Source organism: Pteronotus mesoamericanus, unplaced genomic scaffold (assembly GCF_021234165.1).
Source record: "Pteronotus mesoamericanus isolate MK-2021 breed Mesoamerican mustached bat unplaced genomic scaffold, CSHL_Meso_final contig_20, whole genome shotgun sequence".
Lineage (NCBI taxonomy): Eukaryota > Metazoa > Chordata > Mammalia > Chiroptera > Mormoopidae > Pteronotus > Pteronotus mesoamericanus.
This window is the reverse complement of record NW_026555085.1, coordinates 85,718,323-85,732,300: the sequence shown is the minus strand read 5'-3', so window position 1 is coordinate 85,732,300 and position 13,978 is coordinate 85,718,323. Positions and strand designations below refer to the sequence as shown.

The following is a 13,978-nucleotide window of genomic DNA, read 5'->3' as shown; positions in this document are numbered from 1 at the left end:
CTTTTTTCTCATCAGGGGTGTTGTACATTTCAGAAGAGCCCAATCGTCTTTAGAACCACCTGGGGACATCTTCCTTAAGGAACTTGATGGGTTCCCTGGCCTGACGTTGTCCAGCCTTTCCCCACTCGTCCCCCGGTCTGCTCTTGGGCCAGCTGCCCTTCCCTGTCTGCCTCTCCCCTGGGCCCCATTAAGAGTTGACAGCTGTGTTTTCAATGGCTTCCCAGAGCAGTTTATACTGGCACATTCAGTCCAGGTGAGCCCTCCTCATACCGGAGACCGACACCCGGGGCCTCTGCTGCAGGGGGATTCCGGGTGGCCTCTTCGTAGGAGGGTGGCAAACACTCGGAGTGGGGGGCCACCTCCCTGGGCAGAGGAGAGTAGGGGAAGTCCTGCTCACCACCCCAGGGTAAGCCTGGCAGGAAGTCGGCCTCCTCTCCCCCCGGCGGGTGCTCGGAGAGGTCGATGCTGAACACCTGGCCCTGGGGCCGCCGGGCCTTGCAGAGGCGGTACAGGAAGAGCAGCAGAAAGGCCAGGAAGAGCACGATGGTGGCTGGAAGGAGGATGCACAGGAAGGGCTCCACGTCGTCTTTGGCGGAACTTATCTTCTGCGTGCCCTGGAGTTGGGGGACCAGACTGAGTTAGACGGCAAGAGAAGTCCCTGCATTTCTCTCATCTCTTATTCTTCTTGTCACTCACTCAGAAAAATCACATATTCATTTATGCCAGTAAGCTCGGACCTACGTGAAATAGACTGAATTGACAAGATAAAGTCTGAATTTAGAATGTTCAGCATACACATGGATGGTATCTACGATATTGTCACTAAAGTATAATTATTAGAATGAATTTTAGATGGTAGGTCCACCATGCATTCTTTAAATATCTTGTACTATTTATGTCTTTTATTTAGAATTAGACCCATAATATTTTATTGCCACAAAAGAATCGTATGGCACTTAATTTGTTTAGTTATGGAACAAAGTCAGACATTTTGTTCATATCACATGTAAATAACAATTTGAATCTGATTTGATAGCTGATTCTTATGATGACTGAGATTTTAAAATTTCAATTTGTTTTTGCATTATTTGTAGGATACATATGAAAAAATTTAAACTCTTTTAAGGAGAACAATTGCACGTAAATTCTTAAGCAGCCGACAAGGTGTTGATTTCATCGCACTAGCTCAGGAGATAGCGGTGAGTCTTGGTGGGGTAAATACTATCATAAACATGAAACGATACTTCAACAGCAAGATGGAAAAGTAATACAAAAAATAAATAAATACTGTTCCAAATTGCAGGATGTTGCTTTAAATAAAGCTACTAAAAACACTAGAAATACTAAAATATTTAAAATGTTATTATATAAGGTATAAGCAACAAATGTAAATGTTTGTATCCACCAATAAGAGGAAGAGAAAAAAATGAAAGCCTTATTGTTGTGTTTAAGACAAACAAAATACTAAGGTTTTTATCTATTTATTTAAAATAAAACAGAGCTGGGGTTCTCTTGCTTTTGGAACGGACAATTGTTTTTCTGGTTATAACCTGTTTAAAGACTGGCTTATCTAGCATTGACTATATAATCATTTATACTTCTTAAAGAATTTTCAATTAACCTATAGGGGGAAGATTGTGGGAGGTGGGGGTGGATAGGGCACGGGGAGAGTAATGGGGGGAAAAGGGGGACAACTAATTGAACAACAATAATACAATTTTAAAAAGAATTTTCAATTATGTGTGTTATTTTAACTGGAAATGAGGTAGTATATTTAATATTTGTACTGCCAGATATTTTGTCTTTGGTAAGATATGAGTATCTTTGACTCAGTCAAAGCTAAGTATGAGTATACATATTTTAGCTTAAAGTGCATAAAAAGTAAAGGTTTTGTTGGGAAGCAGAGTGTCATCTTTGGGGTTGACAGCTCTGGCTTTGGATTCCAGTGTACCTTCTAATTAATACCTTGTGACCGTCACCATTCACTTGTACCCTCTGGGCCTGGGTTTTCTTCTCTATGAAATGAAAATAACATTTTTTTGAACGGGTTGGCATGAGAATTTAATGAAGCAGTATGTATAAAGCAGTTGGTGACTAATAGTTATTTATATATTTATATCTTGGTGTCTCAAATAGTCCAATAAACTAGAAAATTAAATACTGAAAACAACCAGAAGTCACCTAGAAATTTATTGATAAGGCTGAAAAAATATGGTGCAGGAAAAATTTGGCATTCCTAAGTTTATATTTTAATAGATATATCTTTTCAGAGAAAATATTTTAGCAACATTAATATTTGCATGTGAAAATATTTTTACCTATGTGATTTCTGAATTATAGATTCTTTGTTTTCTCACACATAATCTAGTTTATTATCAGAACTATTCACTTAAAACCTGTTGTGATTTAATAAGGGACTTTGACTATAAAACCCGTAAGAGTACATGGACTAATAAATAATGTATTACAATTATTAAGAAATGAAATTGGACTCAAAAAGCCACTTAACTGTGTTTATTTTCTCCCTCTAAATGAATCATTAAAAATTTTAAAGCTATTATCTCTTAGTACTTAAAACAGTCATTCTTCAATCTTGATAAACATGGACCATTTTGCACAACTTTTCTTTATTCTCCATCAAGTATATGAATGATAATGGTTCCTGAACAGTTGTGGCATCAACATTTAAGTATTATATTATACTCTGCAAGTTCAATATGCATGAAATGTAAAGATCTTTAATGTTCTATTTAAAAGGTTTGATGTAATAAACCCTATTATTCACAATTATACCCCTTTTTGTATTATCAATACTAGTAAAAATCTGTAGAAGGAGAAACACCACAGTCCTCTCTAGTAATCAGTACTTCCTTTGGTTGAGTTAAATTTGTCCAAATACTGAGTAACACTGCTTATCTAATACAGCACATTATGACAATATCTTGAGATAAAGAATTCTTGTTTTCTAGTTAAGAGATGCATAGAACTATAGGACAAGTTTATGGTAACCTTAATTTGCTTATTTACTGATTCATGATATGTGGGTTCAAATTGTTCTAATTTTTTAAAATGCAGAATGGATGTTTTTTTCAGTCAAATGTCCTAATTTGTTTAGTTCTTTCAAAGTAGTTTCGTAACATTTACTATATTTTTGATGTGTATATTGACACATGGGCTTTGTTGTTCAGGGAATGTTTTAAGGAAATATCCAGTTAAAAGTGTAACTGCTGAAAAATATATTATTATGTATACATGTGTAAGTGTTCTTCTGTAAAAGGTGATTTGCAGAACTTAAATATAACAATATGATGAGTTGATTTTTCCAGAAAACCAGAAAATAGTTTCATTTCCCTTTTTTATGGGATGGCAGTATCACTCATTTCCCTGCTGATGACAAAGTGAATTGAGTTGTTAGGTTTCTACCAATGTTTTCCCTCAATGTGAGCTCAGATCAAGGCTTCTTTGGTGATTTCCGAGGCAGGGCAAAGCAGCCGCTGCATTCCGTAGTAGAGACAGAACCTCCTTATCCCCCTGCTACCCTTTCAGAAGTAAGATGCTTGGTTTCCAGCACCTCTTAGAAACAGCAGTTACATAGCTGGAGAGCCACATGGAGTTTCTTATGTCGTTTACCTAGACATGGCTTACTGAGCAAAGAACAAAGTTGTAAAGCCAAGGCATAAAATTTTGTTGTCTCCTAACTCAGGTGTTCTTTGACATACTTGACAGATTAGGTATTCTGAGAATATATTTGAGGCAAGTTTTATTTGAATTTAACATTGTCACAAGAATACAACTTTCAAGTTACTTCCTTAGACCACACCAATCAGTGAAATCACATTTTTGTTTTACTCAGGATGCCAAATGTTGCCACTAAGTTTTAAGACCTGAAATAGACAGGCACTGTTGGTTTAAAAACGGACCTACTTTGGGGAAGAAAAGGCAGAAGTCATAGGTACAGACCTGCAGCTGGGTTTCCTGGAGAGGGAGGCTTGGTTCGCTAGTTAACCACTCGTATGTGCCCCTGCCGGCGGGTCCAAACTTCCTCCAGCTGCTGCCCCACAGTCCTTGCATGTTTTCATCCAACTGGTGCACCACGCACCCTTCCACCTCGCTGCCCAGATTTCAACAGTGCTGCCTGTTCTTGGCCTGCATCCAGCTTGGATGTGCTGGGCTGATGCTGCTGGTAAACTCGTTTTGTAATGAGTGACAACAGGGAAAAAGAGACCAACCAGACAGACCTCTCAGGACTGACTGCATTTAAATTCAGTGCCTCTGTATTTGCTTCTGTGGCCTTTATCACCGTCAGGGTTGGTATCAAATATCAGCTACAGAATAGATTTCAGACAGAGGAGTTCTCTGCATTAGCATTACTACAGTGCAACGAATGGTCACAGCGAATAGGAACTGTTTATATTTAGATGTAAACAAGACCCTCTCCCTTCTCTTCCCACATCCCTCTCCAGAGATATAGCTGAGCAAGAAAAACTATCTAAGCTGCATTTCCTTTCATTATTTCTGGATTCTCTGGTACAGAGAGAAGGGGTATTTGGTAGAGAAGCAAGGCTCATTAATAACATTTCAGTAAATTATTTAGATGAAAGATGCTAATGATAAAGTTGTACAGAAGCCAGACAGACAATAGCTCAGACTATTTGGCTGGAATGTTTGCTGGTTTCAGTTTAAAAAAAAAAAAATCAAATTACTGATACCTAAATAGTTTTTCTTCTGATTATCTTGTGAACTTTATAAAATTATTTGTATCAAGCTTAAAATAAGAAACTTTCAGTTTGAAGGGTCACTGAGGTAACTTTGGGATGTTTAAGTCTATTTGAGGAAATTTGGGAAAACATTTAAGGCATGGTGGTTGAATTCTTTTTATTTTAGGAAAGTAAAGTTAAGCTTCAAATATTTACCCAAATTGTTACAACTCAATATTGCAACTACCCATATACTTACTTAAGCATCATTTCATTCAAGTGACTGTCATGATGCTAAAATAATATTTCTTAATTGGGACTTTTTTATTTCTTAATTAGGATTATCAACCCCTGGCCCATGGTGGTCTATGCATAGGTTTCAGGGGGTGGTGAACTCAAATCTGCAGATACATCCAATTTTCTTGGAGGGATCCATAGTTTTCATCACCTCTTCAAAAATAGCTGCTCGCCCAATACAATTTGGCAGTTTGCCAAACTTCTTATTTATGATAAAAGTTTCCACTGAGTTTCTCAGTGCTTTGATCAGCATCCTATGGAGAACTCCTTTGTCATTTCACCATCTTATTTCTTATTGTGGAGGAAGTTGATTTTGTGCTTTCAGTTAACATGTTACCTTGTACTATTGATGGGTCTGTTTTAAGTCAATCCTATATCCTCATGCTGACACACTAGAAGCACCTGGTGACCAGTGCGCTCTTTTCTGTGTGTCAGAGCCTTTGCCAATACCATGTCCTCAACATGGACCGTCGTTCTCCACCTTATCTACTTGTTTAAATATCTTCAACTTGGAAGTCCAGATCAAAAGCATTAAATATACATCTGTAATGTTGACTCTCCTCCAGCACTGAATAATAAGACAAAAATTCTTGCTTTCATGGATCTGTTTTTGGGGGCCAAGAGAAACAAATTATACAAATAAAAAAATATATCAGAAGGTGATTAATGCTATGGAGAAAAAAGAGCAGAAGCACAAAGTAAATGCTGAAGGGAGGGGAGCACTTTTAATGGGGAAAGTCATTTAGGATCTCATAGGGAAGGTGATTGCAAAACGCTATTGCTGCAGGGAATTGAGCAAAGAAGGTAGGAGGGAAGAGCAGTGCAGACTAAGGGAACAGCCAGTGCAAAGTCCCTGAGGCACTCCCATGCCTGGTAAGTTCTCAGAATGGCTAGCAGGTCAGAGTGGCTGGACCAGCAAGCCAGGAAGAAAGTAGGAGATATGGTCAGAAAGTGTACATGGAGGTGGTCTGGCAGCAGAGAGGGCAAGGCTGGTGGAATGCTGAGGAGTGATGAGATCTGACTTCCATTTTAAAAGGATGACTCATGCCTCTGTGTGAAATAGAAACAGGGATTAAGGGCAAATGCAGGGAGACCAGTTAGGGACTTTTAATAATTCAGGGGAGAAATAATAGACCCAGAGTAGTAGCATAGAGGTGGTGAGATTCTAGATTCTAGATATATTTTAGGGACAGAACCAAGATTTCTTGAACTGAACACGGTGTAGGATGAAAAAAGACCAAGAAGGATTCTGTTTTAGGCTTCATCAACTGAAAGCGTGACTATTGTCATTTACGAAGGTGAGGAAAGACCCGATGGGGCAGGTCTTATTTTTTTTTAAGATTGGGAGTTGAGTTTTGGACCTGTTAATTTTACAATGAATTCGGATATTTGAATTTAGCATTTAGGAGTTCGGACAAAACCATAGAGAATAGTTGGGACTCATTGGCAGCAACATGGTATATAAAACTATGAGACTTAATTTGCAATAACATGAATGAATCTATAAAAGGTGTTATTCTAAGTGAAATAAGTCAGAGAAAGACAAATACCATATGATTTCACTTATGTGGAATCTAGAGAACAAAACAAATGAACAAACAGAAATAGACCCACAGATTCAGAGAACAAAATGATGCTTGTCAGGTGGGAGAGAGGTGAGGGGGCTGGGTGAAAAAGGAGAAGGGATTAAGAAATACAAAGTGGCAATTACGAAATAGTCACAGGGGTAGGTATAAAGTATAGCTAAGGGAGAATGGTCAATAATTTTGCAGTAACTATGGTTCTGGGTGGGTACTATAGATTTATCGGGGAAATCACTTTGTAAATGATATAAATGGCTAACCACAATGCTGTACACCTAAAACTAATATAAAATTATACTGAACGTCAATTGTAATGGAAAAATAGAAATAAAAATTTAAAAAACTAGGAGACAATGAGATCACCAAGAGAATGAGTGTCAACAGAATGGGTGTTGGGAAACGTCCTGTCTGGTTTCAGGAACGGTAACCCCGCCGACGGGCAAGAGGGCTCCACGCCTGGAAATAATCAAGGAGGCTTTGGGAAAGCAGGCCACTGAGGAGATGAAACCTGTCCCCCTCACATCGCCCTGCTTGGCCCTGTGATGGTCGGTAGTCAATGACAGGTAAGTTATCTCACAAGGAGAGACAACCTAAGACAGCCATGGGCCAGTATGGGCAGCAGATAAGGACCTGGGGGACATGGAGAAAGGGAAAAAAGGCCCGCACCCCTTGGCTTGGCTTGAACGTGGCCAAAGTCCTCATTCTATCTGAAAGAAGCCTCCTTGTCTCTTGGTGGCTCCCTCCCCACACCTCGCTCAGGCTCAAAACAATACTGGAGACAGTCCTAAACTGGATCAGGCGGTTCTCAGGGGAAGTCAGGCCTGAAGGTAAATTCTTTAAAGCATGCTTTGTTTCTCCCTCAAGAGCTATGGTAGTCAGCTCATGCTGGGAAGAAAACTTACATTATTCAGAGACCCTGACCCTATACCCTTTGGCGCTCTCATGTTTATGTTCTCATGTTTATGAGTCTCCTCTCGGACCCATGTAAATCGGTGTGTTCCTGCCATTTGTTTTCTTCAAAACATCATCTATTCTCTGTAAACATTAACATACTGATGTAATGAGATCACCTGTACATTCTTATTGCCTATCCCCACTTAGAACCTTTTCAATAAAAGCTTTTGGAAAAAGGGGCTTGGGGCCTTTTCCACTAGAGGGAAGAGCCATGTGCCCTCTCCCAGCAAACAGAGAAGTGTTTGCAATGACTCATGTTTATTTCCCCCATCCGTGACAACTCTGGGACAGGCTCTGCAGGATTCAGAGCCCTGCTCCCTCCTCACCTGGCTCAGGATAGTAACCCTCAGATCCAGGAGCACGCGTGCCCCATGCTTTCCTGTGACAATGCTCCATTCCCACTGCAAATGGGGAGACAGAGTAAGTGGCCAGTCAAGAAACCAAGAGTGTGTGCTGGCCAGGAATTGAAGGGGGAAAAAAATGTTTCTAGATTGAGGAAATGATCACTGTCTCAAAAGCTACTGTATGATCAAGTAAGATAATAATGAAATTTACCACTGCACTTAACAAAATGTGGGGAAGATGTGTCATTTATTATTTGTACAAGGGCAATTTTGGTGGAGCGGTTGGGAAAAAGCCTTCCTGAGACGGTTATAAGAGAAAGGGAGAAGAATTGGAGTCAGTGAATATAAACAACTCAAGTTATGTTGCTTAAAGGGGAGAAAAGAAATGATTCTGAGCCCTGACTGGTGTGGCTCAGTGGATTGGCCACTGGCCTGTGAACCAAAGGGTCACTGGTTTGATTCCCAGTCAGGTCACATGCCTGGGTTGCAGGCCAGGTCCTCGGTGGGCTGTGCAAGAGGCAACCACACATTGATGTTTCTCTCCCTCTTTCTCCCTCTCTTCTCCTCTGTTTAAACAATAAATAAATAAATAAATAAAAATCTTAAAAAAGAAAGAAATGATGCTGAATAGCTGGACAGAGAAATGGAGTCGAGAGTTCTATACTAAAACAGCATATTAATAGATTATAGAGGGAAGAGAACATCAGTATATATCAACCCTCAGCAATTTCACTTCTAGGGATTCCTTCTGAGGAAGTAATCTGATGAGTGCTCAAAGGTACACATTGTTGAAACATGGTTTAACACACTTTAAATGTCTATCATAACAATAGCTAGGAATAAAAAAAATCCACAAAATAATTGCTTAGTAAGTTAAGATATACACATATAGAGACATTATCATCTGAAAAGAAATACCAGAAAGATGTGTACATACCACACTAAGAGGAACTTGTTAGAAAACTGTGTGTTTACTATAAATATGATAAATTTATGTGTCTGCATAAAGAAACAAGCTGATGTTAACAATGGTATTTTCCCTAAGTAATGAGATTATGAGTTGTTTTTTATGGGACTGTAGTTCTTTTTACTGATCAACAATAAAAAAAAAACAAAAAACTTCACCTGGGGACATTGTTAGTGATCTTAGAGAGAGGGGAAGGGCTGGAGAGAGAGGGGAAGAGAAACATCAAATGTGAGAGAAACACCGATCAGTTGCCTTTTCCGCACTCCCCGACCAGGGCCCAACCTGCAACCCAGGCATATGCCTTGACTGGGAATCAAACCCACGACCTTTGGTTTACAGGAGGATGCTCCAACCAACTGAGCCACACCGGTGAGGGCTTATCAGAATTTTATCATTTTTCTATGAATATGTTTCATATAAACAAGACATAATAATTTCTAAGATTTGTCCATTCTTGGAGGCCCACATAAAGGCCATGTTGTTATAATAATTCTGCAATTCCCAGCCCTCCACTAAAGTTAGGAATGAATCACAGTTTCCTTTGTGGGACAGCATGTTAGATATTCCAATATTATAGCACTTATTTGAGTCAGCTTTGTATTATTTAAAACATAAGTTAGGTGATGATTAGTTGACTTAGAAAAGGACTTCCGACTAAAGAGTTGCATGAAATAATTATCTCTGGCATGACTTTCAACACATAAGGATGTGCTTAGCCCTTTAGAACTAAGCCTGAATGTGCCTTAAGTACTTACAGAAATGCTGTAGAATTTCAACTCTAGAAATTTATACCTGTGTAGATTTTAATAATCAAAGGTTTTTTTTTTTAAAGGCCTCCATGGTGTATCCTCATCATTTCAATACTTTTTCCCCACACTTCCATTATTTCCATGGGTTTTTAGCTGTCTAAGGGTTTCCTGTTTAGGACTTTTATAGCTTGATTTTAATTACTTTGATTTTAAAAAACACTAACTACAATTAGTCTGAAAGTTTGCTTAGCTACTGCTAAGACTTCTTTCTCTAAGTATTTCAGAACTGAGAGAAGAGTTTTTCCATGTCCTACTTAATTCTTCTTTAAAAAAAAAATGTCAATTTGTCTTCACCTATTTGATTGCTCTGTTATTTTCTTACTTCCCTTGAACTCAACACTGTTAATATGCTACTACAATTTCAAGAATCACCAAGACTTCTAGGTTTTCTGGTTTTACTGGTTTGAGGATCACTTGGACACAGGGGAGTTTTATTTCTGCTATGTTCAACATTGCTTCTGAGTGGATAATGGAGAAAACCCCTGAAAACTAATGGTTAGAGAAGACTAAAATAAACTAAAGATGCTGATAAAATATAGTTGTTTTTCACATTTAGTTTCTTAACTAGTAGATACATTTGAATTTTAGGAAACTGGTCAGCGTACTTTCTCAAGATGCTATTACAAGAATTAAATAAGCTTATATTTGATTAGGATGACTGAAAAACTAATCAGGGCCTGCAGGCAGCACTGTGACAAATGTCTCTGCCTAAATCAGAGTTCCCTGGAGACCTGGAGGTTCATGGAAGGGTCAGCAGACCTGGCCTTGGCTTTTGTTCAACTTGGACCCCAATAATCTGAAAGCAAAGAAACAAACAGTATGAATAAATTCATTAGCAATATGTCCTGGAAAAGGGAGATACACCATAGTGATATTTTAAAACCAACCAAAAATGACACTAAAAAAACAAAAATTATTGATATGAAGTTTACATTGGAAAAATGTGAACACTTGTGGAACTGGAGGTTTGAACAGAAAATTAAAAAAAATAGTATGAAGAATAAGACATATCTATTGCCCCAGAAATTTCCTTTCTGTTTTAGTCAACTATTTTTTTTTAAAATTTCTAATTACAATGGAGGAGGATTTTTTAAAATCTTAATTCTTCCAAAAAGTCAAGGAGTGGGATATGAAATTTATAAGTTTATGATGTTTTCTGATTGTGAACTTCCATATTTTCAAACATTTGGTCTTTAGTTTTCTAAATCTGAAATCAAAGAAAAATCTAGGCATATTTAAAATAGGATAATGATCACAAATGTTTGTAAATCAAATTGGTAGTCTTGAATTTAAAACAGGAACTAGTAGGTAAATATATTTAAGTTAAAAATTCTCATGTAATTTGTTGATGTATTTTTTTATTCATGTGTGACAGGAAGTGGATCAGGTGGGTGACAGAACATCATTATTTATTTAAGACCTAAAATGGTATGTATTATTTTTAAATCTATTTTTAAAATAATTCTGAGTTGTAATGGTTATTTCCAATTTGCAGATTAGGAAGTTAAGACATGCAGTCAACACTCTCAGGGGAAACATTTCCAAAGTTTTCCAAGATTATACAATTCCAGGAGCCGAATCTGGATGTAACCATACCTCACTGTGAAACAAAAGAAGTTTCGATGACAAAGAAGGCTGTTGCTCTATTTATAAGAGCAGGAGCCTTACGCTCGGTGCAGAAATCTAGAGGAGGTGAACGTCATATGACTGTACACACAAAGCCTCATAGGAAGAATTAGCTGCCTCAGAACTCCTGTTCTCCCTCCAGCGTCATTTATTTTGCGACGTCTCTCCTGATTTTGCTCTCGGCCCAGACCCCGTGCACTACGACCTCTGGTCTGCGTCTGCGCCAGGCTCATGCTTTCGTTAGTTCACGTGTTATATTTTGTGTCAGTATCATCTGAAAGTCTTTCTTTACCCCACTAATAGAAGAGAAAGAGTTGGCTTTTAAATGACATCCTCTGACAGCTAGCAGGCACTCCAGATCTTCGGGCAGGCTGGGGGAGGTACCGGATTCCCCGGGGAATGCGCCCCGCCGCTCGGCCCTGACCGGCAGGAAGACACCTCAGCAGGGGCTCTCCTTGGATCGCATGTACCTGGAGCATGGAGCGTGCCAGGCGGCCTGCGAGTCTTCCTGCCAGCTGCCGGCACTACACCCACGCCCTGGGCTCCTCCTCTGCTCTGCGGAGGTCTCTGCTCATGCAGACTCAGCTGTTGCTGGAAATTGAGCAGTGGCTTGTACACGGGGCTACCATTAACTGGAGCTCATCAGAACCCCGCAAAGATGTTCTCAATAAAACGCCTTTAAGGAATGTCACTTAAAAGATCCCAAATGCTTCTGGGAGAATTTTAATCTGAAAGAGAAATTTATTTATTTACTTACTTATTTAAATCCTCACCCGAGGATATGGTCAGTGATTTTTAGAGAGAAGGGAGAAAGAGGGAGAGAGAGAAACAGGGGTGTGAGAGGAATGAGGAGCATCCCTAGGGGAGGAGGGACCCGAATGTGGCCATAGGGGTGGCGGGAGCTCCCCTTCTCTGATCACAGCTTTTTGTGTTGCTCTGACTCTGAAATGGATGGTAATGTTTCACATGTCCAATTTTTTAATTATTTTATAAATGGGTCAATTTTATATTTTCAAGTTTATTGGCAGTATGGGTGGTACTTTTCTTTAAATCTCACCTGTATCTATGGGTATGTTCTTTTTTTTCCATTCCCAATTCAATTTTCTGTGCTTTCTAACTTTTTTCTTCTTTGAACAAGACTATAGATTTTTCAATTCTATTCATATTATCTGAAGAGCATTTTGGGTTTCTTGGTTTCTTTGTTTTATATTTGATTAATTTCCACTCTCATATGAGGGTTATATTTTATATAATTTCATTTATTTATCTGATCATTTAAATATGAGTCCTTTAGTGTTAAAGTCTATTTCCTATTGCTTTCTGTAATTTTTCACCGAGCATCATGTTAGTCACACGTGGGAATCCAGCATTCAATGCGAGAGTGGCAGATTCATCCTGTCCGCCTCATTGGACACCTCGGGCTCAGCCTTCTCGTTCCCTGGTGACAGAGGCAGCTCTACCTTCCTGCCCTCTGCTCTGGTTTCAGCTTCGCTTCACCCGGCTTGTCAAGTTCTTAAGTATCATGCTAGGCACTGTTATCAAATGGAGCATTTTTATCTGATTTGATTATAGTTTCTTATTTTTTTTGATGAGTGACTTTAAGATCTAGTTTTCCAGCAAACATTCGTTGAGCCATACTATTCTACTTCAGCCGCTCATTTTAGAGGTGAGATAACTGAAGCGCTGTGACTGGTGCGGTGTTTCACGGGAGGCCCATGGTAGAGCCAGAGAAACATCTCGCGAGTCATAAAACCGATGTTCTTTAGAACCTTGGAAGGTCTCACAGGTGGAACATCCATTCCTCCCCTGGAGGAATGTTCCTGTATGTGTCCTGTCTCAGCATTAGAGTCTTTTCTAAGATATTTGTTAAAATATACAAGTAAAACCTTAGATATTTGTGTGTGTGTGGATGAGGGAGAAGTGAGATTGATGATATTGACAATAAAAGGTATAGACAGTGTTCTTGGTTAGGGGTGTACACTGTGTAGTTTCCCAGTGGTTAGGCTAGGTGTCTTAGAAAGATATTTGTATGCTCCTGGGTATTGCTGTTGAAATACAGAGGGGCAAGGCATTAATAGTAAGTTCTTGGTCCAATTTATCCAGATGAAAGCCTTTGAATTGAAATGTGCATTATTTAACGGTCCTATTCTTTGACACGCAGTTGGGATACTGGCAGTTTAACTTGAGGACATTGTAGTTGAAATGCCCTCTTGAATCTGCATTCCCGTTTCAAGTCTTAAAAAACAGCATTTATAACTAAAATTTTTGCGGAATCTTATATTTCAATTTCTTGCCTTTCATATATTTTTGCTTATACTCTACACATATTTTTAAAACTTTTGCTGAAATACCTAAGACCTACCTGCAAGTAGATATTTCTTGTCACTGTTATAATATAATAAGCAGTTAGTATTGAATTGAAATTTGAAACTCTTTATGCTTCATTCACTGAATTATAGAATATGGAGTTTGGAGGATTCTGAGCTTGCAGAGCCTAAGTTCAGGGTCTCAAATTCTAAAATAACCACCAAGCAAGTGGTATAGATCCCTTATTACTTGGCAATATTTTCATCATTTATTGAGCAAGCATCGCTACTGGGTATTTATTACTTTCCAGGCATTGTAACGGGTGCGTATAAAACAGCCCCTGCCCAAGGAAGCTTGTCATTGGGGGTTGGACAGACCAGCAAATGAACAGGTA

General features: G+C 38.8%; 1 protein-coding gene across 1 annotated transcript; it reads right to left on the bottom strand.

The window, feature by feature from the left end:
- Positions 1 to 230: 230 nt before the first annotated feature.
- SMIM28 (small integral membrane protein 28) lies at positions 231 to 4,071 on the bottom strand. The gene is made up of 2 exons (XM_054568953.1): positions 3,961 to 4,071; positions 231 to 614 (listed from the first exon to the last, which is right to left on the bottom strand). Exons 1-2 carry the CDS (start codon positions 4,069 to 4,071, stop codon positions 231 to 233), a joined length of 495 nt encoding a protein of 164 aa, XP_054424928.1.
- Positions 4,072 to 13,978: the final 9,907 nt, after the last annotated feature.